We start from the raw sequence: 24,822 nt of genomic DNA, 5'->3' as shown, positions 1-24,822 counted from the left end.
CGCACTTTTTGCTGAATTTCCATTTACAGTCCTTGAGTGAGGTTAACGCGCTTATACTCTTTAGAAGGAAGTGTGTTCGAGTGAAAATTCCGACAGGCTCCAGACAAGCGACAAAACCCTATTAATGAATAGGGTCGAATTTCCCGCACTACACTCTTTTAGCGTCACGCAACGCTCGTAGAAGCGTTCCTTGAAATCCAAACAAGAGATGTGCTGTTGTTGTTATTTTGTATCGCACCGCACTCCCTTGGGTGCATGGCATTTCAGGCTATTTGAGGACCCGGTCTCCCACATTTTCAGCCAAAGATATAAATGTTGGCACGAAGGGCCGGGGAGTACTTCCAGAAAAATTGGGTGGGGGTGTGCGGCCCACTTCCCAAAACCCTTACCCTATTTAAGACCGATTTTTTTTTCTTTCGGGGAGGACGGTCACGGCTGTAACATAGGCTGGGACGAGGTGTCCACAAAACGACACCAGGAAAATTGAGTTAGTTAATGTTTTATTGTTCTAAATCCCTAGACAACGTACAATGTGGAGGGCAAACGTAATTGGTGCCTTTCCTATTTTGACGTGACAACTGTGTGAGATACCTCACGGGGTCATCCAAAGATGAAATCCAAAATGGCGACTTGTCCTGTTGGCATTTAGAATTTCAAAATTTAGAAGTAGCACGTGTCGAGATCGTGACTTAAACGGCGTCTGTGGAGTCACCTTGTACAAAAAAATATCCTCAGCTCAGGTTTGAAACTTTTTTCTTTAACTTTCCATGGCCCTCATTGCAGCGGTGGTGTGGAGTTGAAAAGATAAAACAGATTCAGGAGGAACAGCTCTACACTCCCTGACAGTACCAAAATCTTGCTCTGAAGTCGTCACTACATGAGACAAAAGCCGCTCCCATGGGGGAGTGGGTGATACAACGAATGTGATTGTTGTGACCTGCAGAAAAAAAAACAGACGAAAATGTGAACCAGTTGAAACAGAACTCTTCTTGTAGCAACCCATAGCATTAGGTGGTTGTAAAGAAAAACGTACTCATTTTCATACCTGAATTAAGAAGCTTTTGCTTTTCCGTTGTTCTCGTGTCCCAGCATGCTATGCTGTTGTTCGATTCATCTGCGACGATTACTGTTGAAAAAAAGATTTTGCGGTTAGTTTATAGATACATCATTAGGAAGTTGATCAGTGAACTAATTTACCTTAGTGTATCACTGTATATTTAGAACACTATAAGTAATCCGTAATTGTCTTTTGCCGGTTTCCTTCCCACGCCCTGTGATTGGTTAGAAAATTCGCGCCACCTAGCTACTTGACCAGTCAGATGTCAAACGAAAGACAATCCCGGCTTGATCGCCAAAAGTTTTCCCGCTCTATGTGTAAAGTTACGCGCGAGCTCTCATTGGTTCATTGTGTTGTTTACGTTTAGATATTATGACTGCTTTGGTTCTGGTCTCACGACAGCTCTTTGGCGCTAATAATTAACTCACAGAAATCCTCAGTATGGTTGAAGACAATCTGTGTTCTGTAGTTCGACATGGTCGCTCCCGTGTACATGCTCAATGCTCTGCCTAAGAAGGAAAAAACAAGAAATCTCTTTCAAACTAGGTGTACCAGCAGAGGGTTCCACCTTTGGCTGTGTTTCCTATAGACAGATCAAATAAACTATGTCGGATCCAATGTAACGTTTATTCCTGCGGTTTTCAATGTCGAGAGTTCTGATTTGTTTATTACAGCTTTTTTTTTTTATCAGCGTTGTAATTGGTTATATTATGGCTTTGGTTTCACTAGCTTGTATAACAGATTAGAATACCATCATAACAGAAACTATTTCAAAATCATACGAACGCAATTGTAATCCGAGACTTGCAGTGTTAATAAAGGGGGTTTACAGGCGTTAAATTTCCTAGGAATGAAAAACAGTTTGTTATACCTCCCAACTCAAATACGTTTTCCGATTGAAGGAAAACGTGTCACGCGTTATGAGTCAAACTCACTAACTCCCTAGGGAAACAACAACTTGAACTTTCGACTCGCACGTGACCAAATCGTGCTCCTTGAAACCGCGCCAAATTTGTGTGCCAGCCGGCCTCAAACAAACGATTTTTCCCCAGTTTTTTTTTTTTTTTTTTCCCAGTTTTTGTTTTTCTATTTTTGGGTTGGGAGGTATTGACAAAAGTCACTGTTTCCCGCGGGGCAGTCGTTAAGTGCTTAATACCGCGACCACTACACCTGTTGTCCTGCACGAAGACTTTGCAGGAAACTACAAGATAACGGTTAAATTGATGTCAATTTTACCTGTCGATAGTTCCCATAAGAACACCAGGGAATCTTTTCCACTCGATACAATATACTGCGAAACAAAAAGTGAGTAGAGATGAGAATAGCTCTCTGAACGAAACATGTTTGCACAAAATCACATCCGTTTGACAAGTGGTGAGGTGAGGGTGGGGAGGAGATAAAGTGGCGGGTGGGGCGGGGGCGAGGAGCTCGGATGACAATAGTCATTAAAAAAAATAATAATACCAAGTGAAGTGAGATATTCATGGACCTACCTTTGCGTTCTGAGAAAAGCACACAGAATAAACCTGAGGGAGGAACACACATGATAACGAAAAATGAGCGAATGACAGTGGAAAAAAAGACAATTGTCTGTGATGTGCGACTGTCTGTCTGACAGGCTGAGCAACCTACCAACCAACTCACTCCGTGAAAAACTGAATGAATGATTAATAAATAAATCGAACTGAGAGCATGGATCACAAATTATTTAAATCTTGACATAATTTATGAGCAAAAACGCCAGACAATAATTATTTTGTCTCGAGAACTACTCAAGATTGCACTAAATTTCCCCACCTACCTCGGCACCATTGTGTGCTTGAGGAAATGTTGCAATGCATTTGTTACTGACTCCATCCCAGATCTAAAAGAAATTGTAAACGTTCTCATCTAAAAAAAGCATCATAAAGTAATGAAATACTGCTAACTTGTATTTTACCTAAGAATGTAACGTTTCTCAAGTCTAGCGGTACTAGAACCATATTCTTAGCTTAACTTTATACTCGTGGTTCACGTTCTCGGAAAACACAGAACTTCATCATTTCGCGTTGTTGTGAACATATAGGACGGTTAAGGAATGTACCAAGATCTATAACGTAAGTGCAGAGTCTGTTGCTCAGGCCCCAGTTGTTCGAAGGCTGGATAATGCTATCCACCGGAGAAATCGCTATCCGGTGGATACGTGTCAACAAATCAAACGATGCTATCCGCTGAATAGTGATTTATCCGGTGGTTAGCGTTATCCACCTTTCTAGCAACCTGGACCTGTTCATCAGTCCAACCTCGATCCCAGGCTCCTTCTCCGAGAGAGCCTGGGCTCGGGGTTGCATTCATTCTTTTTTCAGGGGGAGGGGGTGGCGTTCTCGTTGCCGTCGGCGTTGTAGTTTGTGCAAACTCCTCAACATAAGGTTTCCATGGTAAAATCACTTGTCTTACAGGTCACAAACATAATGCCTACATTTATACCAGCCTGAGCTTGGCCAAAAACCGCAGTTACTATCTATCACTATCAAGCCTTGCCTACAAATGAAACTGCATCGATAGATATTCGAAGAAATGCAATAATATTCTCTCACCTTTACTGATCCATCTTTACTACAAGATGCATAAAGATTAGCCGACGGTGAATATTTCACCTACAGAATAAAACAATTTTAACACCATTATTATCACCCCTTTAATTTCCAGATATATCAATGATTCAAGTGCAGAAGTATTAGAAATTATGGCAAGAAATATAAAAGAATATTAAAAACTGGATCATTGGATAATGCAATTCAAGAGACTTCATTCGCTTAGCCATCATGATATATGAGCCACTATACCATGGTGTACATTCATGGTACTATTTTTATTTTAGTTTAGTTTAGTTTTCTACTTTAGTTTTAGTTTAGTTTTCCACTCACGCTAGTTGGATAAGAGATTCATGATTACATGTGTACGGCCAACTCGGCGCTACTCGCCTCGTCGGCTATCTACCATCTCATATCCAACGCGCGCTCGTGGAATAATTGTTAACTAATCAGTACTCACCATATTAATAGGTCCTGTATGGTATTCCCGAGGATTTGCGGGCACAAAACACTGACCAGTGTTAGTATCATAGAGACGAACTGCAAAAAATAAATAAACAAATAAATAAAACAACACAAAGGCAAAAAATACATACAGTGAAATCCTGACTTCTCGAAAGCACGATTTTTATTTAACCTCCCGACAACTCAAGCCATTTGGTCGAACACTTAAATTATCGTGGAGTAACTCACTAGTTGGGTGTTCTGTGCCAACAAGAATGAAGTCTCCTGTGGGATGAAAAGACATAGACGTCACAACCTCCGCCTCCTGAAAAGACAAAAAACAAGGAATCTGGTGAAGCACTGTAAGGCTCCGTCCGCAGCACGCCGGAGGAATTTGAAAACCCAGCTTCCTTTCTCCGGTTAGGCCTACCGTGAATCGGTCATGGAAACGGAGCTTTTCGAAAACGCTCTTCAAATCGGAAGAATTTGAAAACGCCGGCTTTGTATTTTAGTGTGGACGGAAAACGTTTTGAAAACGGAGCTTTTCGAAAACGATGACATCACAATAACAATGTGATTTTCTTGCAAGAGTTTTCCTGAAACACAAATCCAAAATGACCGGAAAACGTGTGGACGGAAAACATTTGATGCGTTTTCAGAGTGAAAAGTCCGTTTTTAAATTCCTCCGGCTTGTGTGGACGGGGCCTAAAATGAACTCACTTCTTAGAAAAGATTGCCCCGTGTACATCACACTGCTTTCCACAAATACCTAGACAGTTATTAGGAAGTGTAGTATTAATTTACAATAGTCTCTACCTGAATAGCACGATACGCCTTTTTGACTGAAGGTTTAGAAATGTCAAACAACTTGACTGTGCAGTCCTTGCTACCAGAAGCCAAAACCAATGCACTGGGATGAAATTCGACTGCTGTCACTTCCTAAAAAGATAAAAACAGAATGTATGCTTAAAAAATGACACATTGTAAAAAAAAAAATGTAAATGTAAATGTAATTTGTTTACCAACGGAGCACCAAGGAGTTCACAAGAACTCGTTCAGAAATGTCCGTGCATTCCAGGATCGAATTGGAATTTGAGAAATGTTGGTTTTTGAGGAGAGGGGACAACCGGAGTACCCGGAGAAAAACCTCTCGGAGCAGAGAAGAGAACCAACAACAAACTCAACCCACATATGACGCCGGGTCCATGAGGAAATTGAGGAAGAGTCCTGCCAAATAACACAACACCTTAGAACTTCTTTGTCTCAGAGTCTAAACTACAGGACCACACTGAACAGAACGCTTACTTCAGATTCATCCAAAATGTCTGGGGACTCCCAAATAAAAAGGTCGGGAATGCTCGTCGTTTCGATTAGGGGTATAAATCAAGGATCCTGGACTCACTTAGGGTGTTCATGACAAAACGACACTAATTTTAGCTGTCAAAGTATCTTTTAGGGTGCAGTCGAAGAAATAGTAATAAAATATTGCTCTTATTTCCGTTTTTAGGCTCGATTTCTGTTGGTCTCTCCAGTCTGGTCTAGTAGCGCGGGCTCCTTTCCTGAACAGACGCTGGTAATCAAGTCTATTTCGAGCCACACCCAAATTGGTCTGTTTTAGGAGTTAAGTTCAAATTTTCGACCGAGCATCCCCGACCTTTTGACATGAGAGTCCCCCCGGGGACCAAAATGTAGAAAACCTAGTTTGATTATCATTTGAAAAAAAGGCTAAACTCTTCACTAAAAGTGTTAAATTTTAATACTATGGGCTAAAATTGCCTTGTTTTACATGTAAGTTAGCTGTACCTCCATGTGATCATAAAGTGTCCTGATAACTGGATGATTCTCCAGATTAGTTCCTCCGCCCTGATCTTGTGTTTGCGGCATTGTGTTCTTGGCGACCATCCTCTCAACATCTAACACCTGACACAAATAAAAACTTTGGTATACGTTTAGAACAGCCGATTGCAGTCCTTTGGTAGGCTGACAGTCTAACTACAATCAGCCGAAAGTTTTACGACAAAGTACGCGCTAGGAGTCAGCCGACAGTTCGCCGACAGTTCGCCGACAGTTCGCCGACAGTTCACCTACAGTTCGCCGACAATTTGCCGACAGTCGATTGACAGTCAGCGATTTGTCGATAACTTGACATTCTAAGCCCTTCAATGAAAGAAGTGGTGTCGGCTTACGTGAAATAACTTGCGCAGCTTACTGCAATTATCTTATATCCAAGCTATTGATCATCACCACTACATTTGTAGATTCAGTATTTGTTACATAACTACACACCTTACCGGATTCGTTGAATGTATTATTTTTATTATTTATCATGTACATGTACATTCGTGTTTAATTACGAAATACCTTAATGGAAGCATCCACAGAGCCAGTAGCTATCAGTCGACCTGAATTAAGCACAAAGAAATGAGCCCTTGATTGAACTTTTTACTCATAAACATTGAGTTGCAAGCTCGAGTTAATCTAAAGCAAAGGCAAGTCTGGTACAGCGTCAAAACACCAGCCACGTGTTTCAACCTCGTTCCCAGACTCTTTCTTCTTCCTGCCGCAAGAAGAGAGACACTGGGAACGAGGTTGCCACGCGTTGCTCATCACATTTTGTACAGTAACGTTAAATTTACACACCGTTTGGGCTAAAACTTGCTGTTCTACAGGGAGCTTTGTGAGCTGTGACGTAATACGTCTCGTACATGGCTGCGGGAGGACTGGTACCATGATCTGCAAAATTAAAGCAGCACTCGGAATGGAACTTCCTCCTAGAAAACGATGTCGTATCACGTGCATTGTTTTGTTCTCAAAACTGGCAGTAGTGATATAATATATTAAACAGGAAAGACAGTGTTTAACCACATTTCCAAACACCGAGAAAAGAGTTGAATTTACGACGCGCAGCGAAGTATTTTGAGTCTTGAAATGTTTGGAAATGTGGTCAAACACTGTCTTGAGTGTCTGATATATCTTCTCAATCGAAACTTAAACTAAGGAGAAAACGGAGAAATAAAATCGTAAAAGTCTATGCTAATTAAGATCAGATTCCCAAACACCGTGACGGTCATGATTTTTTTTGTTTAAACTTGATGAACTAATACATGAGTTTGAGGAAATTTCCTTGAATCCTCTGACAGTGGTCATAATTTAATGATCACAGACAGTCTATGGGCAGTGATACGGGTTCAACATATGCTGTTTAAAATCCCGCATCCCGCAACCATTTCCCGTCCCACTCAGAATGTTTAGCCCAATCCCACCCGTTTGGAGTTGCAGTTCTGCGCATACCGATCGTAACGTGTGATTTTCTGTTTTTAAAACTATTCTGCATCCCGCCAAACTGAGCAAATCCCGCTGCCGCCGAAGAATTTTTATCCCGCATCCCGCCATTAAAAATTTCTGTCATCCCTCATCCCGCCTTCATTTTCACTCGCGTCCCGAATCCCGCCAAACTTAGGTTGCAACCTTAGAATAGTGACATAACCACAATTTTGTAGTCGAGTTTCGTTTTTCACCCAACACTTCTTTTGTGTTGTCGTCACTTTCTTGTGTGTTTCACAACAGACCGAAGCATGGTCAAGCCTTTATTATTCGTTACCTGACTCATTTTTGACTTGTGGCTTACCAAAACTCCTTAACAAATTTTAATTAATACTTGCAATCCAAGTCATGCCTCTATGGCCACACTTAACTTTCAGAAAACAGTGTTCCACGTACTTCAAATTTATTCTGTATCTGTTTTTAAACTTCCAACTTTTAATATATTACACTTTGTACTAAGCTTAATGAGAATCTACATGTACAGATACACATTACATTTTGTAATACTTTAAAGCCAGTTTACTTATCTATGTTATTTACAGTTTTTTGTACACACATTGGACGTGCTTTTTTTGCTGGTCTTGACAAGCCAGCCACAACTGAATGTCCAATTTACCACTAACATACTTACATTTATGCATAAATCTATACAGATAAACCTAAACCATGTATTGTACTGCCACAAAACACTCAGGGACTTTGAGAACACTTAAAAAATTTAAAAGCACTAATTAAAAATTTGTCCTACGCTTTCTAAATTTTCCTTGTCTTCTCAAATTTGTGTCTTGTTTTATGACTATAGAATGTTTAGCCTTACTTATTTGTTAATATAGGCCATAAATTTTAGTCATTGAAGACAAACACTTCCTTGATTTCTTAAAATCTGAGCAAATTGTTCATCCTAATCATCTGCCTAAGAGTTAAAATTAATTTCAAGGAATCTAGATTACAGATACTTTAATATTTTAAAATAATCTTTGCATTTATTAAATTTATGATGAAAACAAGAAACATTATTAATTTGTGAGACAATTTACATGTGCTGAAACATAGAGATATGCTGGATAAACAACATCCTTAATGAAAAAAAGGAAAACAGGTTTTATGTGAACACCATACAAACCACAAAAAGTGTCTAATAAGGATGTTTAAAAAATTTTCCACTACATCAGCAAGCATTCAAGGGGCTCAGTCACACCATTTTGAGTGATTTTGGTCATTTACAAAATTACTTTGAAATTGAAGGAAATCTGAAAATAGTAATTTACTAAGATAGAAAAACACCAAAGAGATAATAATAAACCATAAAGGAACAAGGATGGTTAAGAATGGAGAAGCAACGAACTTGCAAACTTTATGCCAAACTTTTCTCTTTCATTTGACATAGCTCCTTTAATGCAAGGTTTGTCAGTCCCAGGTAAAAACGAGAACAATCTATGTTGTTCTCAGATAAAATTGTGCCTAATGCTGTTTATTTTTCTAGCAGGACTTCACATCGTCAATTTGGAACACTGGTCTCTGCATGGTTATTAAGATGTACAACATATATCTGCTGTCCAACCTCTAGACCCTCAGTTTCAGGAGTCCCCCCCTGAAGCATAACAGAACTGCATGCACTGTCAATCAAACCTTCCAGCGAGAAAGTATCCACTACTTCAGGGACAGAGGAGGGTGTCGAAGTCACTAGGCAGCGAGTTGCAAGTCTGGGACTCTCTCGACCAGACACAAATGAAGGAGTCGCTGCCAGTTGCTGCTGACCATCTGCACTTGTTTTCATTGCAACTTGCATGTTTGCTAATGTAGGTTGTTTATGTGAAGATTTCTGACTCTGTGTAAGAGAAGCAATTTTTGATGCCACTAAATCAGTTTCGGAAACTTTCCTGTCTGGTTTGACCTGAAAGGTTGATGTCATCACTGCCGGAGACACGTTAAACCTTCTTCCACATGACCGAATTAAACTTGAGGGTTGTACATGCAATTGTGTAGAGATTCCCACTGCACTTGCAGTTGTCACAACTGAGATATTTTGAGAGCATGGAAGATGTTGTTTGCCAGCACCATTTTCTAAATATTCCTCATCTTCTGAATCATTTTTGTCGGGTTGTTTCTCATTGTAATCAAGCCCTTTAAGTAAACACTTCATACGTTCCTCGTGTTTCTTCCTGGATCTCAGATTCTTGAAGTAATCATTGACACACTGCTCGGGAATGGCCAGCTGATTGGCTAGGTTTTGCCGCTTCTCAATGGAAAGGTATTTGTTACGATGGTAGTAGTCCTCCATTACTGCCTTGGCTTCTGTTGGAATGTAGCGTCTCTTCTTCTTGGATGGATCATCAGATAGACCCTGACAGACAAAGAAAAGTCTTATTAACCTTAACAGTACCAACAAACAAAAATACTTTCAGAGATAGTTAATGTATTTTAACATCAATGCTGTGTAGAAAGCTGTTCCTCTGATTCTTCAAGAAAATTGCTCCTAGTTGAGTAGTTTTTTGTTCTCATCACCTCTCTGTTTGCAAACATAACAATGCTGATGCGAGAGTAACTAATAACAATTATTACAGAGCACCTACAGTGTATATTTAAAAGTCTATAATTAAAAGAAATTTAGCAAGGTCATTCCCAAAGGAGTTTAAGGAGCTGGACAGCTCATCTTTGTCAGCATTCGACTACATTTTCTATACCGTGGATAACCCATGAGAATTGTTTCTTGACCTGAATGGGATCCATCCAAACAGATAATCTTTATAAGGTTGCCCCAAAATCCAGGTGAATGTTTAATTTGACATTTCCCTGAATTGACTCTACATCATAAAAAAATTAGTCAATGCATGACAACCAAGCCCCTTTAAATCTCAACAATATAATATTGAAAGATACTAGATGCACTTGATAAAAGATTACTTGCCGCTAACAAAAATGCTGCACTTACTATCTCTACTTGTCTTCGTTTCATCCTCTCCAACTTCAACTCCTCGCCTTTGTGATAATAAATCCTTAGGCGTTCTGCCTCAGGTTTCTGAAGGAACTGTCTCATGGTTTCAAAATTCAACCACCCTTTGTAGTGCGTGTGGTCTTGTGGACGAAAAAAGCTCTCTCCATGTTTTAGCATTTCTGACAGATACCCCTGAGATTTTCCAAGAACAGCTTTTGCAAAGACCTCCTGGGAAATGTTGTACTTCACGAGCTCAATTTTAACTTGTTCACAGATGCTCTCTGCATCTAAGACATCCCCAGTTGCTCTGATGGGTTCTGCTGCTGGAACTGACTTAATATCTTGTGGAGGTTCTGTGAATTTCTTGCCAGAAGTAATTCTTAAAATGTGATGCAGAACCACGCTTGCCGAGGGTGAATCATCTTGCTTCTCCTCTGGCTCACTGTCACAATCTTGGTCTACTTTTTGAAGCTCAAGATTGCTCATGAACGATTCATCAGTGGTGGAGTTCTGCCATTCTCCATTCACTTCATCCCCTGGGCAAGTAATGAAATGGAATAAGTCATTGTATACTGAATCAGGCTTTGTATTATGTGTAATTTCAACAGATCCATAAAATGTTAATACTTTAAATTCAAGCCTCCTTGCTGATTACAATACCTCAACAAGTAGATTTCTTTACTCACTGTACTTTTATCTTAGTGTTCTTTCAAGTGAGGCCTTAAACTACTTTAAAAAAAGTAATCAATATTCCAAGCTTTCACCGATCCACAGCATCATCAGAGATAGAAAATTTTCCTCAGTACAACTATATGTAATAAGGTGTGATGTAACGAAAAATTATACTGATGACACAATGAGGGTGCGTGAGACACTGTTAAAAAGTATTCATTATGTAATTTCTAAGAAACTGACAGGATAATAATCAACGCAATAGAACAGAAATTTGCTGTTCATCACACTTGGGAATTAAAGGGTTATGCAAACTGTGATTTAGATGAGTTTGTCCACAGGTTTGGGTTGTCCGCCCTAACAGACAAGGAGATGTCGACTGATATTTCAGCCCACGATACAGCAACAAGTCAAAAAATGTTTAATTACATGCATTAAAACCAAAATGAGACAATTTCACTTTTAATTATCAACATTGATCAGATTTAGAATTTTACACAAGGAAACTTCTCCAAAATAAGCTTTAAACAGTAGAGCTACTTTAGACAAAAAACAACTTTATACCATCTTCTTACCATCTTCTTAGCATGATACAAAAGATTAAAGATTAGAAGCTTTATTTTTTAAAAGGTGTTTTAGTGGACTCCTTGACATGATTTACATCAAATAATATTTTATGACTTTGAATTAATATGTAAATAACCCTAGCATAACTTGGTAGTTGTTTATTTGTATTTTAACACAAGCCAAAAAATGACCAACTCTTTATCTTACTAAAATAATCAAGCACTGATTCAGTATACAGATGTTCCATTTCATTCACTTGTTCACTTTTAGGGCTGTCAATAAGGGCCGTAACTAATAACACTTGCTACGGCTGAGTATGTTTAATGGGCCCTTGATGTTACAGGTAAACTTGCCTTTAGTTGATACAATTCACTCAAAATGTAACAAGTTTGTTATGGGTGTGAAGATCAAGGCTACAATTGACTCAAAACTTAATGACAGCCCTGCATTTTTACATGTTTGTGTACACATGGTATTTATATTGATATGAACTGTGAAACTGCTTTGCATCCATCAATAGCTGGTGCACAAAACACACCTGGGAGCTGCTCACAACACGTTTCCACTCAGAAGGTTCATAGCTAAATTTACAAGAGGGCAGCAAAGGAGTGGGTTGTAATCCTGTTTCAAGCACAAATTTTATCAAAATTCTTGCATCACAATGGTTTTCTTTCATAAATTCAGGAATCACAAATTGCTTTCATGCTTCGAACATTAATTTTTGCCGTTATCACTTGTCACCCAAAAACTCTTTGGTGCCCTTGTACAAATGGACAAGAAGTACTTGAGCCATTTGTACTGCCAATTCTGCATGAATTTAAATCAATGTCCTTCTAAGCACTACACAGTATGCTGTAAGTATACTTACAAGTGTTCAGTGATGTTTAGTATATACATCTGTAATTACAGTGGATCAGGAATCCTGATTTTTTGAACCTCCAAGGGAAATGAAAATTGGATTGAAAAATCGGAATGTTAGAGAAATGAGGAGTAAAATTACAGTGTTGGCTGAGGAGAGGGAATGACTTTTGGTTAGAGTTATCAGGAGGTTCAAAAAATTGATGGTTTGAGAAATCAGGATTCCACTGTATGTAACTTCCTATATTAAAATACATCTCCCACTCAATATTACATACCTTCCGGTTCATATTCCAAATCAATTCCTCGACTGGGTTCCACAGCTGGTGTCAGGCCAGGAATCACTGTGGGTTCAGGTTTTACTCCTAACAAAATAAAATCCAGATGTTTACCACATGGTAAAGGAGAAATAAAAAATTATTATCTACTACCAACAAGAAGTTAGTTAGTAATCTCTGTGTCAGGAAACACAAAGGGCTGCAACTCTTACTCTCAAACCAACCTTGTCTTGTGCCACGTCCCTGGCTTCAGCCTAGCCACATGTAGCCTTCCCATCCTGTACTGCCAAAATGAAAGGGTTTACATATGAATGAATTTTATTAAAATAATTATGGCATACCTTCTGCTTCAGCTTGAAGTCCGAGATTAACAACTTGGTGGAGTCGTGCCATTGGAGGGCATGCACTGATGATGTTGACAACTTTGGCCAAGTTGGATGCAATAGCTTCAAATCCATCGTACCTGAGCTGGCTGCAAGAGTAGGATTGAAGTAAATAATGTGCACAACATTATTAATTTGAAACAATATAGCAATGAATCTATTAAGGAGAGATCCAGGAAAAGCAAAAGGAGGAGATCTGAAGTGAAGATCTCCTTGCCCCCCTAGGAGTACAGACTGAGCATGGCCTTTGCATGCACCAATGATGTGAGGGCAGGCTAAAAATATTTCACATACAGGGTAGGAGAAAATCCAGGGCCAACTGCCTGGGGCAAGTAAATTTTGCTCTTGGGCAAGTTTGGTGGTCCGATGGGTAAGTGAAATTAGCCCCAGCAGCCTTGTTAGTGATAATTTCCAATCAAAAACAATTTCAAAACTCAAGGCTGTAAGATGAGCAAAACAATGAGTTGAAAGGATGGATTAATTTAAAACCTTAACATACTGTGTTCTCGTTCTTCCTCTGTTATAGTTTATTACTGATTAGAGACAGTACCTAGTAAATGATGCAGTTGATAGGGCATGAACATTACATGTGTATTTGGCAAGTACATGTTATATTTTCGTGTGGGCAACTGAAAACTGAAATGTACTGGTCCACTGGGCAACTGGATTTCACTTTTTTTTTCCTGCCCTGAGGTATAAAAAGAGACAAACAGCCTCTTGGATCCCTCCTCTAGTTCTGCCATTGTACATATGAAAGTAACACGCTCTTCATTGTTACTTAAAATCATGTTTTCTTGAAGTGCTCTGACCAAATGTCATAATAATTCTTAATTCTGAACAACTCACTCAAAACTTAAGTAACTGTTGATACAGAGACACATGTGTATAGACCACGTTGGGTTTCCCCAGGATTAAACTTAGTCGACAGACAAATGTATGGGAAACTGAAAACTGAACATCAGATTCATAAAGAAGGACTAATTTTGTACCATGTTCTCTCTACTTTCAAACTGATGGCCACAACTATAAAATAATCTATTTGTCAGATGGTAAGCTGGTCATTTCCGCCTTTGTACTGCCTTAAATTTTGCATTCCTTATTTTGTGTTTTTACCCAATGAACAATAAATCCGGCAAGAATATTGTCATTGTATGCGATACCACTGGCTCACATACTGGAAAGTGTCCCTATTTTATATCTCCTTTTCGATGGCAATTTTTTCCATAACTATGCAGGATTGAAAACACAGGGTTCTCTTGTATTTATTTTTCAATTCAAGCTTAACCTTGTAAAGGAAAAGTAAAAATAGAAGCTTAAGCTTAAGTAAAGCTTAACATAGTTTATCCACGTTTTATTTTTCTTGCACTTAATTCAGCTAAACTAAATTAGTGATCCTAAAACCTGAGACTTCTTTCCGGAAAATTTAACTTAAATTATTTCTGAACTGTTCGGTTCAACTCGAAATAGAACAAACACAAGCGCAAAATCGAACATAAGATCGGATCAATAAAGACGTCCAAACCATCAAACTCGTATCAAACGAGTTAATACTTCTTGAGATCCACTTCACTGTACTACGGGACTACAGAACTGAAATATTCAACCAGAAGTAATACTGCAGCGTTATTTCTAATTTTTTGTAACCGAACAATCGAAATACCCCAAGGATTCTGCCGTGTTCTTAGCTGAAAGCCAAACAAAAGTCGCCATCTTGTTTTTTTTCCTGCCAGTCCACGAGAAGTTTTATAGAAGCATGAATTATATTTCCGTTTCACATGACCGCAACACACAAGAGAAAAAAGAGGACTAAGCTTTCAGAAACCTTTCTCACCTTATCATCAGCTTATATAAGTTTTCTCTTTCCTTCAAGCCATCCCGATCCGCCATTGCGAGAGATAACTGAAGTTGTCAAAAAAAAAAGAACGTGCTTATACCGACTCTTTAGCGACGACTTCTCGACCGATGGCGATCAATTCCGAAGATGTGCCGAATCCCTAATTCCCGGAGAAAGACCGAAAAGGACAATTTTGCTAGATATTTGAAGAATTTTTTAAAGAAAGTTCCATCGACTCACTGACCCAGCGTTGTCTCAAAAAAATTTGCAGCAATGTACGAGATCAATTGATTTTCCAAGTGTAATGCTGGATAGCTTTGAGGCAAGCGACGCGCATTCGCGCAACGTGGAGGCTACGGGCAATTTCTCCCGCACCACTCACATCTCGTTCCAGATTCTACTCGGAACGCTAAAACAGGGACCAGAACAGGGACAGAGCTTGTCAACAAATCACAGGTACACATGTAGCAAGTGGCTGATGATGAAGGTATGTGCACACGATGCATGTATTCTCGGTCACGCTTGCGCAGATGATCAACCAACCTACAATGGTTTCATTTGTGGCTTAGCGCGGGTCAAGCGAGTTTTGCAAGCATGCAATACAATGTAGCCTGCGAGAAGACTGAAAGAAGGAAACTTCATTTTCAACTTCTTCCCTTTTTCCTTTTCCACTTTCTTTTGCCGCGAAGAGGGGTTAACACACTAAAGAAAAAATACTGATTCTTTTTGTTTTGCTTTTGTCTGCTTTTTGCCTTTTTTGTCTGCTCAGTAAAGCGAAAAAGTTGCAGTTTGCCCATTGCTGAGGAAAATACTTTGTTTCCATGGTACTATAGAACCTTAAAAAGTATTATCCCGTCAAACTCATTAACATCTGTCGAAGTCTGATACCGCTTGTCGCGTCTCATCTGATTGCAAAGTGTAATCGTTGCCAGACTGGCATGACATATTTGTTTTGTTGATCGTATTCTTCACAAATTGAGAATGTCGAAATCAGCCGAAGACGATAGCGCCTTCAGCCGAATCTACAAAAAGACTGAATTCGACCAGTTGTTGCTCAAAATCGGTGGCTGGTCCCGATTTCAGCACATTCAGTGGGTTCTGCTTTTCCTCGCAGCCGTTCCACAGGCATGGTACACTTACGCTCCAGCTTTTGCCGCCGCTAAACCAAAAGAAGGTCAACTTTACTGCGTTGAAAACCCGGAGATAGAAGGAAAGACGTTTTGTGCAGCATGGCAAAATGGGACATGCCAAGAAGCCGGCTATCGCGTGCCTTACTCCTCCATCGTCACTGAGGTATGTGATGCAGTGTTAATCACGCACACCTTATGACTATATATATCTCCCATTCGATATGCACTTCAATGTGTTGCTCGAGAATGAAGAAAACTAGAGATATTAGTAGTAATTTTCTTCCATGATTTGGGTCCAGTCTCAAATACAACCGCAAAAATGAATCTCGTGAAGTCAAGGGAAACATAGATACGAGCTGTACGGGGAGCTATGTTTTGATGTTGTGCAGTTTGTTTTCCTAATCCTGAAATAAATAGGTTTATTCGTGTTTGCCCTAAATTGCAGCCTAGTTGATCATTTCAGTCTGAAAGAGGATATAAATGTAATATCTAAAAGTTGTGTCGCTGTCACAAAATTCGATTTGCACTGTCTTTCCAACCTCACCCTGGAGTATTTCGCGTCTGCGTGACCATACTTTCGATTGCGTGACCATACTTTCGATTGCGTGCCGTGTAAGAAGACTCGAGTCTACTGCACGTAAGTAAGTCTGCCGGCGGAGACATCAAACAGTGATCCTTTCTCCGTCTACTCGGCCTCTTGAGCTCGAAGAACTGCTCGCATATCATACAGAAAAGTCTTCTGTTCAGAGGTCTTCAGAATCAACTAAAACTCAGACGGACAGAATCAGACAGCTTTTGAAATATGATCTTTGTTTACAGGAAAATTAATCGCCCTGGAGAGACATTTCGCGCGTTTGCAATTCGCTAGAGTAAATATTTACTATAATATTTTCAAAATTCCGCTCGATCATCTTTAACAAATTCAACTCAACAAAAAAAGTAATAATTGAAATAGTAAGTATCTAATGCGAAACTGTATGTCACAGACTTGCTAAATTCTTGCATCGGACATGCCCGCCTGGAGACCGCTAATATGTTTCGAGCCCAAGATTAAGGGCCTCTTCATATGAGCCCGGTCAACCGGGCTGGCTTGGTTTCCGAGATCTTGCCTCGCCACTCTTTCCTTCGTAAGAATGTCGATGGATTCATATGAGAGGCAGGGCTGGCCCGGTTACCGAGATCTCGGTTTTTGCGACCGATATCTCGCTAACCGGGATGAAAATTTTCTCATATGAACACTCCAGCCCGGGTAACCGGGACGAAACTTTTTAGACAAAATAGCTTCGCTTTCGCAACATAGCGGCCAAAATGGCATAATTTTTGTCTTGTATGTATTTATACTTTAGGAGTATGCGAATTAGCTTTATTAGTAAAGTTACAAGAGTTCACAAAGCTGCGACAGCCGCGAACGATACAAGTTTATGTTCCACTATTTTGGTTGTGTTTCTTGGATTTCATCCCGGTAGGCCGGGCTGGAATATCCCATATGAACAGACAACAAAATTCGTCTCGGCAACCAAGCCAGCCCGGCTGCCGGGCTCATATGAAGAGGCCCTAAGACTTCTGTTATATAGCAAAAGAAATCGATACTCCAGGAGGACATCGGGTGAAAAATTCGAGACGAACAGACCAGTAAAATGTACCAAAATTTTACGAGACGTGAGAATTTTCATCACGCCTTTAAGGTGGTATGGTACCCTAAAATATGGCGATGTTCATGAAAAATTCAATTTCTTGGAAATACAAGACTTAGGACCCTTGAGGACTGGTCAAAAACATTTTGAAACGATCTTGCCGAATTTCCTACCAGATGAGTGTGAAATTTAAGGAAAGTACACAGTGGTATAAGTTTTTTCACGTGGCAACGGCCATAGCAACGACTGTTTACTATAAGAACGTGACCAAAAATATAGATTATTTTTAACTTATATGAACGAAACTATTTAGAAAAAACTTTTAAGACATGCACAACTCGATTGGTATAATTATTTGTGAAAAGCTTTGCCTCGAATTGCCATCACAGGCTCATTCATTTTCCTTATGACAAGGAATATTTCCCACAACTGCGGTAACTTTTTACAAAATAGAACAACCATTGCACCCCCTCCCCCGAGATCCAATCTGCACCCCCCCCAACTATTTGTGGCTCGTTGAATGCTTAATACTTCGTGTAAGAAACTTAAAGTGCATTTTTCTCAAAAGTTTGCTTTTATACCGACTGACTTCGCGCCAACATTTCTACTTTGCAAGGTTTTTAAGTAGAATTTCTGAAACTTAGGCTCATCAAAGACCAATAGTGTCGTGATGATATAAACCAAAAAAATCGTAACATTTTAAGGTCTGTCACGTGACATGAGATGATTTGTCCACTGGGTGTTGTAAAAAATAAGGTTATTTCCAAATAAAGCTGTAAAAAGCACTGAAAATAAGAGTTAACTGTCAAAACTTAGGTTCATATCACAGAACGAAACAGAAACTTACATGATATGCTTATTTGACAGTCAATTCTTGTTTTGTAAAAGAGCAGGAAGTGTTGGCGTCAATACTATAAGACACTCTTCAAAAGGCTGTGGCTGGTTTCCATAGCAACCATTTTGAGTAAAACTCTAGAAATTTAATTTCTCTTCTTGAGTGCAATAGCACACAATTGATCTTTCTTCACCATATTTAAACAAACTTTTTGGTCCATATTGAGGGTACCATACCACCTTAATATTCTTTAACAAACGCGTGACTGTTAGTCTTATAGTTTTTTGTTTTTTTTTTTCAGTGGAACATTTTATGCGATGATGCCAAGAAATATGTGCCACTTACAAAGACCATATTCTACGCGGGCAAGCTGTTCGGTGCGTACTTTTTTGGTTGGGTGTCTGACAGGTTTGGACGCCGAGTGACCCTTCTGATCACCATGCTGGTTCAGTTTATTGCCTCCCTGATTGAAAGTTTCTCAGTGAACTTCGTTATGTATGTCGTCCTGAGAGTTCCCCTCGGAATTTGCAGTGGAGGTGAGTTAAGCGATTAAAAACGGCAGAAATGACAAGAGAATTCGAAATATTTCACCAAAAAAACGATATTGCGCTCGTTACTTCGCGATGTTTTTTGGGTGAAAGTTAGCGTGGAATTCTCTCGTCATGGCATGAAAATTATCTCTTATCTGCGTGGCCTGCGTGTCCTGCTTGTCGTTCATTTTTATTTTTGTTTTACTCTCTTTGCTCCTTTCGGTAGGATGTCTTATAGCGGGGTTTCTCCTAATGACCGAGATAGCCACACCTCGATGGCGACGTTGGGCGAACTGTTTATCCCAAGTGGCTTATGGGGTTGGGATTGCTGTGCAAGCGTTGATTGCGTACTTTGTCAGGGACTGGAAAACCTTCAGCTTGTTGATCACGCTGCTTAACTTGCCTTTTATTGCTTACTACTGGTAAGGGTGAGGCATTCTTCTAAACGTGTGTTCGTGGAATATCTATCTGAATTTTTAGCGGTAAGAACATAAGAACCACTCACTGCCAGCAGAACATGGTTATTGAAAAGGTGTTGTCAGTGGTTATATGTATTAAATTTCGCAATAAGTGCGCAAATCGATACATTACTTATTTTTTATTTGGGACGTTTAGTTTTTGGACACTTTTTATCGCATTTCGGACAAATTTCGGACAAAAATTTCGGTCACAAGAGTTTGCTCCATTAAGGAAACTCAGAGCTTTTGAGCTAATTAAGAGTCTAGATTCTGGGATAACTGTTCTTCAAAGACACTGCTAAACTCGATTTAACTTATGTTTTGTTTCGTGTTTTTTTTCCTAGGCTGATTCCAGAGTCTCCTCGCTGGCTTTCCGCCAGAGGCAGAGTCAAGGAAGCAGAAGAAATCTTGCGGAAAATGGCGAGGCAGAATGGGTACGAGTACCCCGAGGGAGCCATAGAGACGATGCAAACAGATGGAAAAGAGGAAGAGAAAACCAAGACTTACCACTTGTGGCATTTGTTTAGCACCAAATACTTGATAAGAATCACTCTTATCGAAGCGTGGTCTTGGTAAGTTAACTGGTTGAGGAGGGGGAGGGAGGGGACAGACTGTCTGTCTGTCTGACCGACCGACCGACCGACCGACTGACTGACTGACTGACTGATTGACTGACAGGAGACTTGGACTGACATGAAGGTAATCTCAAACCCAGACCTCCCACGGCTACATACGAGATTAACCTGACTGATTACAGAGTAAGAAATAACTCGTTCTTGTTTCGTTCAGGTGTGTGACCAGCATGGTGTACTACGGGCTCAGCTTCAACTCGGGAAATTTGGCGGGAGATTTTTACTTGAACTTTGCTGCTTCCGGATTGGTGGAAATTCCCGCGTACCTACTCGCAACCTACTTAGTCGAGAGGTGAGAGTGAGAGCAAAAACCAGTTAAAACTGAAATTATTTCTTTTACGTCAACTACACTAGTGCAGCACACGACAGTCCAATATACATGACGTAGGGAGTGTCTAAACTTCGTGTCCACGACAACTTTCCCACGACAGCTTACCCGCGACCCGTATCCCGCGACAATTATACGCGGCCGACGAAAATTAGACTCTCCCTCGATCAAATATATCATGACTTAGGAATCTTATCTTTTTCGAATATTTGTTTAAGTCCTAACGTGAGAATTCAAGCGCTTCTTATCACTTCCGGATAACAGTGATCAGAGGCCGTTATTTTTGCACGATAATTAACCTCTGAAAGTTTGTTAAAATTCCTAAGTAATCTGTTTCTATTTCTCATTTGCAGAGTGAATCGTCGTTTTCCACTGATGGCATATTACATTATTGGAGGAATCGCTCTTATCTGTGTTTTCTTGATACAAGTTTCTGGTAATTAGAAAATAGAAATACCAGCGTTGTCTTGATTTTTGCTGAAAAAAATAATTAACGTCAAATTTCTTTCAAATGTTTTCAGGGAAGGAAAATGATCTGACCTCCCTCGTCATTGCACTGGCCTTGATCGGCAAGTTCACCATCTCTGCAGCGTATTACCAAATATATATCCACACGGCTGAGCTGTATCCAACAGTGATGAGGTAAATAACGTGTACGTAGGTCTAGATAACTACTAAATGTCCTCGTATAAGAATATCTCTTCTGCGGAGAGACTGTTTCCATAGCTATTTTTGGTAATTTTTGAGGAAATTTAAAATATCGAAGGCTAGACTGCGAGCATTTCTCTCTTGCTCGATCCGCGTGGAAGAAAACTTGCTGAGTGCAGTATCTCTTTTCTTTTGTCTTCCAACACCCGCCATTTCCGAGTTGCCTTTTGCCTCGGTGTCAAAACAAGTCTTTGTGCGAAACTATTTATCTGAAAATGTGTTTTAAAAAAAAATCAAACTTATTTTCAGATGAAAGGTTTTGCACGAGGGTTCGTTTTGAAATGGAGGCATAAGGTAACTCGGAAATGGCCATGATAATTATAAAGTTCTGTTTATTTATATCACTGGGAATCAGACTAGCGGTGAAGTAAACCTATAAGGTGACATTAAAATAATTAGGGTATTGTTCGCTTTTCTTCGTTAATTTCTGTTGTACAGAACAATTGGAGTGGGATTTTCCTCTCTGTGTGCAAGAATTGGAGGAATGGCTGCCCCATACATAGTGGTAAGGAAAAAAATCCTACACATCTTAGATCAGAATAGAGCAATCCACATAAAATCAGGTCTTTAGAAAGTACGTCCTACCTTGGCAACTTTCATCGTCCTTTCTGCAAACCTAATTTTATTCCATGAAGGCTTGGACAGTTAATTTGAAAAATGCTTGAAAATGAATTCTGGAACTGACACTTTTCAGGTTTCAACTTGCTTTCGGAAGTGAGACCTCGACAAACATTTCTTCTCGTTTTTAACTATCATCCTTATATTTGCAGCTGAAGTAATAAGTGTTTGATTCTCGTTACTGGAGACGCTTGTAAGTTCATATAAAGCCCTCTTTCAAAATCGGACACACCCAGGTCCGACATGGCAATTATTAACCGGTTATCATTGGTTATTTCCTCTTTACAGGACAGTACACCACTGGTAGTTCCTCCAATCGTTTTTGGTGCCACGTCACTTTCAGCCGGACTCATCGCCATCATGCTGCCCGAGACACGAGGAAAACCTCTTCCGGATTTTATTAACAAAGAAACTTCTGAGCAAGAAGAAGAATTGGTTATTGTGGAAGATAAGAACGAAGTCGCTGGCTACACGTCTGCTGTTTAGAGTGGTAGAAAGATATACACAGTTTTCAATAGCGAACAACAGGGACTGCTAGAACTGAGTAGCAGAACTCAGGCAATTAAGCTTTGTCGTGAAAAGCCTTTGACCCAGGCCTTATGTAGTGGAACCCCGCCTTACTGCCATCCTGTTAATACGGTCACTTTATTCTGTTTCGCTCAGTCAGTCATTTTCTTATTTAAAGAACCTCTTTAATACGACCTATATGGCTGCGCGCGAAAAATAGCTAGTTTTGGAAGGCCTTCAATTTGACTCGTTTACTTAAGCGCTGTGCGAAACGCCTGAAGATCAGTTAGGAGAATTTGCTTCCTCCACCGTCGGGATGGAGGAATTATTAGCTCTTGCCGCCGTTAAGAAAATAGAACTAGCTCAGTTTAGTTAGCAGAACTAACGAGAGAAATGCTGCAAGCCTAACAACTTGCTTTCGCTGTCATTAAGATTTCGCTTAATTTAGAAAACGGCTGTACGTTTTGATGTTTCATTGAGCATGTTCATAGGTCCAAATAGATTTATGTGATGCATCAAGAAGTTATAAAACGGAATAAAAGTATAAGGTATATAATGTGGTAATATATTAAAGGTTCATCTTATTCTAGTTGACTTTGTTCGGTCCGTGAGGAAGGTCTTTGAACAATACCTCCATTGAGCTTTGGCGAACGTTTGGAGAAATATTTCAAAGCTGACCAGCCACAGAACAGATAGTAAGATTTTCCTTAATTTTGTTGTATTCGTCTCGATCGTCCGTTTTCAGAAGATCTTGTGGCTGAGTTGCAGCCCAGGTGTGGCTGTAAAGGCCAATTCTAAATCAGGCTCTGCACGTCGCAGTTGTCACAGGAAAAAGTCGCGCCTGGCTCTGAGGACAGAGAAATCTGCTCTCTGCCACCTGCGCTCACTCGTCTCTTCCCATTGCTGTTCTGTCAACTCCTCGTTCCTCTAGACGCACACTTTCACGGTCCTTCTCCAGTCACTGCGGTCTTCAGTCACTTTCTCCCAGCTTGCTAGACCGATGTTCCCTGCCCTCCGGGTCTTGTTTACAGACGTCCTTATAGCGTAGGACGGTAGGATGATCAAATCTTAACCAAATTGATCACATCAAAACCATATTGAACTCCCTTCAAATCCCAGTCTTCCATATTTAACGAATACCCCATTTCCTTCCCGCGTCGAGCTCCACCCATATTTTTCGGCCTATGCGTTTTCCTTGTTGTTACCCAACCTTCCCATACTACCCGAACGATCGCATCCTGCAACCAGAGTATCTCGAGTCACGCGGCAGGTCCGAGCACTGGTCAGATGTTAGGATTTACTCTCCAGTCTATAGTTTTTCTTTTTTTCGATGCAGGGTTAGTGAGTTGATGAGCGTGCGAAAGTGAGCAAAAACTACCCCCTCCAACTCTTGTTAAATCGCTTTATATGGCTCCGCAGCCTAAACGAAGCACTCCTGCCACCTCCGCAAAAGGGTGAAAAAAATCGATTTCCAAGATAATGTTTTGTTTCCACAGGTTGAAATCGGTATATTTGAATCCGTGAACTAACAGTGCTGGAGCTTGTTCATATGTTGAAATTTCTAATTCGAAGGTTTGCCCTTTGATCCGATTCCGGCATTACACCGAGTTCTGGAGTTTGAAAAATGGGACATTGATCTTTTTTTTTTTCCATTGGTTTTATCACGGTAATTCATGACATTATTGTCTTGGTTCCGTCCCTAAAACGTGACACATGTCTTGATTTCTTCGAATGTCCTTCGCTGAGTTAAAATCAAATCTAAAATCTGATATAATCCAATTGTTTTCCCTGCTCTCTCTCTCTCTCCATCCCGGCACGCTGACTGTGCTGAAGATCGATCCATTCTGTAACATAAAACCATGTTTAATTGTGTTTCGTTCCAATTCACTTTGATGACTTTGATAAATTCGCTCCACACCCGTCCTTTATCGCAACCTGTTCGCACAACGGCAATCGCTCGCGCAAAGCATATCTTAACCATGTTCGGTTAAGCATATCTAAGTGAGGTCTCGAGGATATGTAAGTACATTTTTCAGATATCGAGTCTTGAGTAAACAGCTGACAATACCGTCTGATCTCTCTTAGCAAAAGCTACTGAATGCAAATTTTTTTCTCTAGTGGGTGTGTGAAAAGGCGATACAGAGAAGGCATTACAAAAGTATTTACATAACGTCATACTTAAGTGTCCCTCCCAGACGCCCTCTTTTACCTCCCGCCATCTCCGCAAAAAACATGGATCAACAATTACAACTAGAGCTCACTTAATGTTAAGACATTTAGGAAGCTTAAGCTTTAAATCAATTATTTTTGTCCAGATAATGAATTTTCCCTTGATCATTTTATAACTGAGAGACGATAAAACATCGTTTAAATTAAAAAAAACAAAACAAAAAAAAAACCAAGGATCAAATTCTTTTACACCTTGTTTCCGCTAACTTCCGGTATATCTGAAATTTTCGATGATTTCTTCCGATAGATTGATACGATCAGTCTATTCCGTACTCCTGCTATATCCTG

At 39.9% G+C, this 24,822-nt stretch overlaps 2 protein-coding genes across 3 annotated transcripts; one reads left to right on the top strand and one right to left on the bottom strand.

The window, feature by feature from the left end:
- Window positions 1-483: 483 nt before the first annotated feature.
- Window positions 484-15,045, bottom strand: LOC110054988 (cleavage stimulation factor subunit 1-like). Of its 2 annotated transcripts, XM_089282017.1 has the most exons (16): window positions 14,923-15,045; window positions 13,050-13,180; window positions 12,709-12,795; window positions 6,715-6,807; window positions 6,436-6,476; window positions 5,878-5,994; window positions 4,891-5,013; window positions 4,324-4,399; window positions 4,091-4,170; window positions 3,634-3,693; window positions 2,859-2,921; window positions 2,551-2,583; window positions 2,294-2,348; window positions 1,486-1,566; window positions 1,046-1,126; window positions 484-937 (listed from the first exon to the last, which is right to left on the bottom strand). In XM_089282017.1, exons 1-16 carry the CDS (start codon window positions 14,976-14,978, stop codon window positions 831-833), a joined length of 1,284 nt encoding a protein of 427 aa, XP_089138143.1. In that variant the 5' UTR covers window positions 14,979-15,045; the 3' UTR covers window positions 484-830. The 2 variants fall into 2 exon arrangements, with proteins under 2 accessions (XP_089138143.1, XP_089138141.1); XM_089282015.1 differs by lacking the exons at window positions 484-937; window positions 1,046-1,126; window positions 1,486-1,566; ... (8 more) ...; window positions 6,436-6,476; window positions 6,715-6,807 and adding exons at window positions 7,785-9,742; window positions 10,331-10,869.
- A 737-nt stretch (window positions 15,046-15,782) lies between these two features.
- Window positions 15,783-22,894, top strand: LOC110054987 (organic cation/carnitine transporter 2-like). The gene is made up of 9 exons (XM_089282018.1): window positions 15,783-16,218; window positions 18,826-19,060; window positions 19,281-19,476; window positions 19,857-20,084; window positions 20,302-20,436; window positions 20,826-20,908; window positions 20,994-21,114; window positions 21,619-21,685; window positions 22,087-22,894. The coding sequence occupies exons 1-9, from the start codon at window positions 15,907-15,909 to the stop codon at window positions 22,282-22,284; spliced, it is 1,575 nt and encodes a 524-aa protein (XP_089138144.1). The 5' UTR covers window positions 15,783-15,906; the 3' UTR covers window positions 22,285-22,894.
- Window positions 22,895-24,822: the final 1,928 nt, after the last annotated feature.

The sequence above is a fragment of the Orbicella faveolata genome, unplaced genomic scaffold (genome assembly GCF_042242905.1).
Source record: "Orbicella faveolata isolate gen_17 unplaced genomic scaffold, um_ofav_v1 contig_12, whole genome shotgun sequence".
NCBI lineage: Eukaryota > Metazoa > Cnidaria > Anthozoa > Scleractinia > Merulinidae > Orbicella > Orbicella faveolata.
The sequence above is the reverse complement of the archived record's forward strand: the minus strand, read 5'-3'. Positions and strand labels throughout refer to the sequence as shown.

Bases quoted from the DNA above. Each gene is read 5' to 3' on its own strand.
- LOC110054988 (XM_089282015.1), bottom strand. From the start codon at position 14,978: ATGGCGGATCGGGATGGCTTGAAGGAAAGAGAAAACTTATATAAGCTG. The intron at 12,796-13,049 runs GTATGCCATAAT...TTATTTTGTTAG, and splicing joins ACTTCAAGCTGAAGCAGAAG to GAGTAAAACCTGAACCCACA. The intron at 10,870-12,708 runs GTATGTAATATT...TTACTTGCCCAG, and splicing joins TTTGGAATATGAACCGGAAG to GGGATGAAGTGAATGGAGAA.
- LOC110054987 (XM_089282018.1), top strand. From the start codon at position 15,907: ATGTCGAAATCAGCCGAAGACGATAGCGCCTTCAGCCGAATCTACAAA. The intron at 19,477-19,856 runs GTAAGGGTGAGG...TTTTTTTCCTAG, and splicing joins CCTTTTATTGCTTACTACTG to GCTGATTCCAGAGTCTCCTC. The intron at 21,686-22,086 runs GTAAGGAAAAAA...TCCTCTTTACAG, and splicing joins TGGCTGCCCCATACATAGTG to GACAGTACACCACTGGTAGT.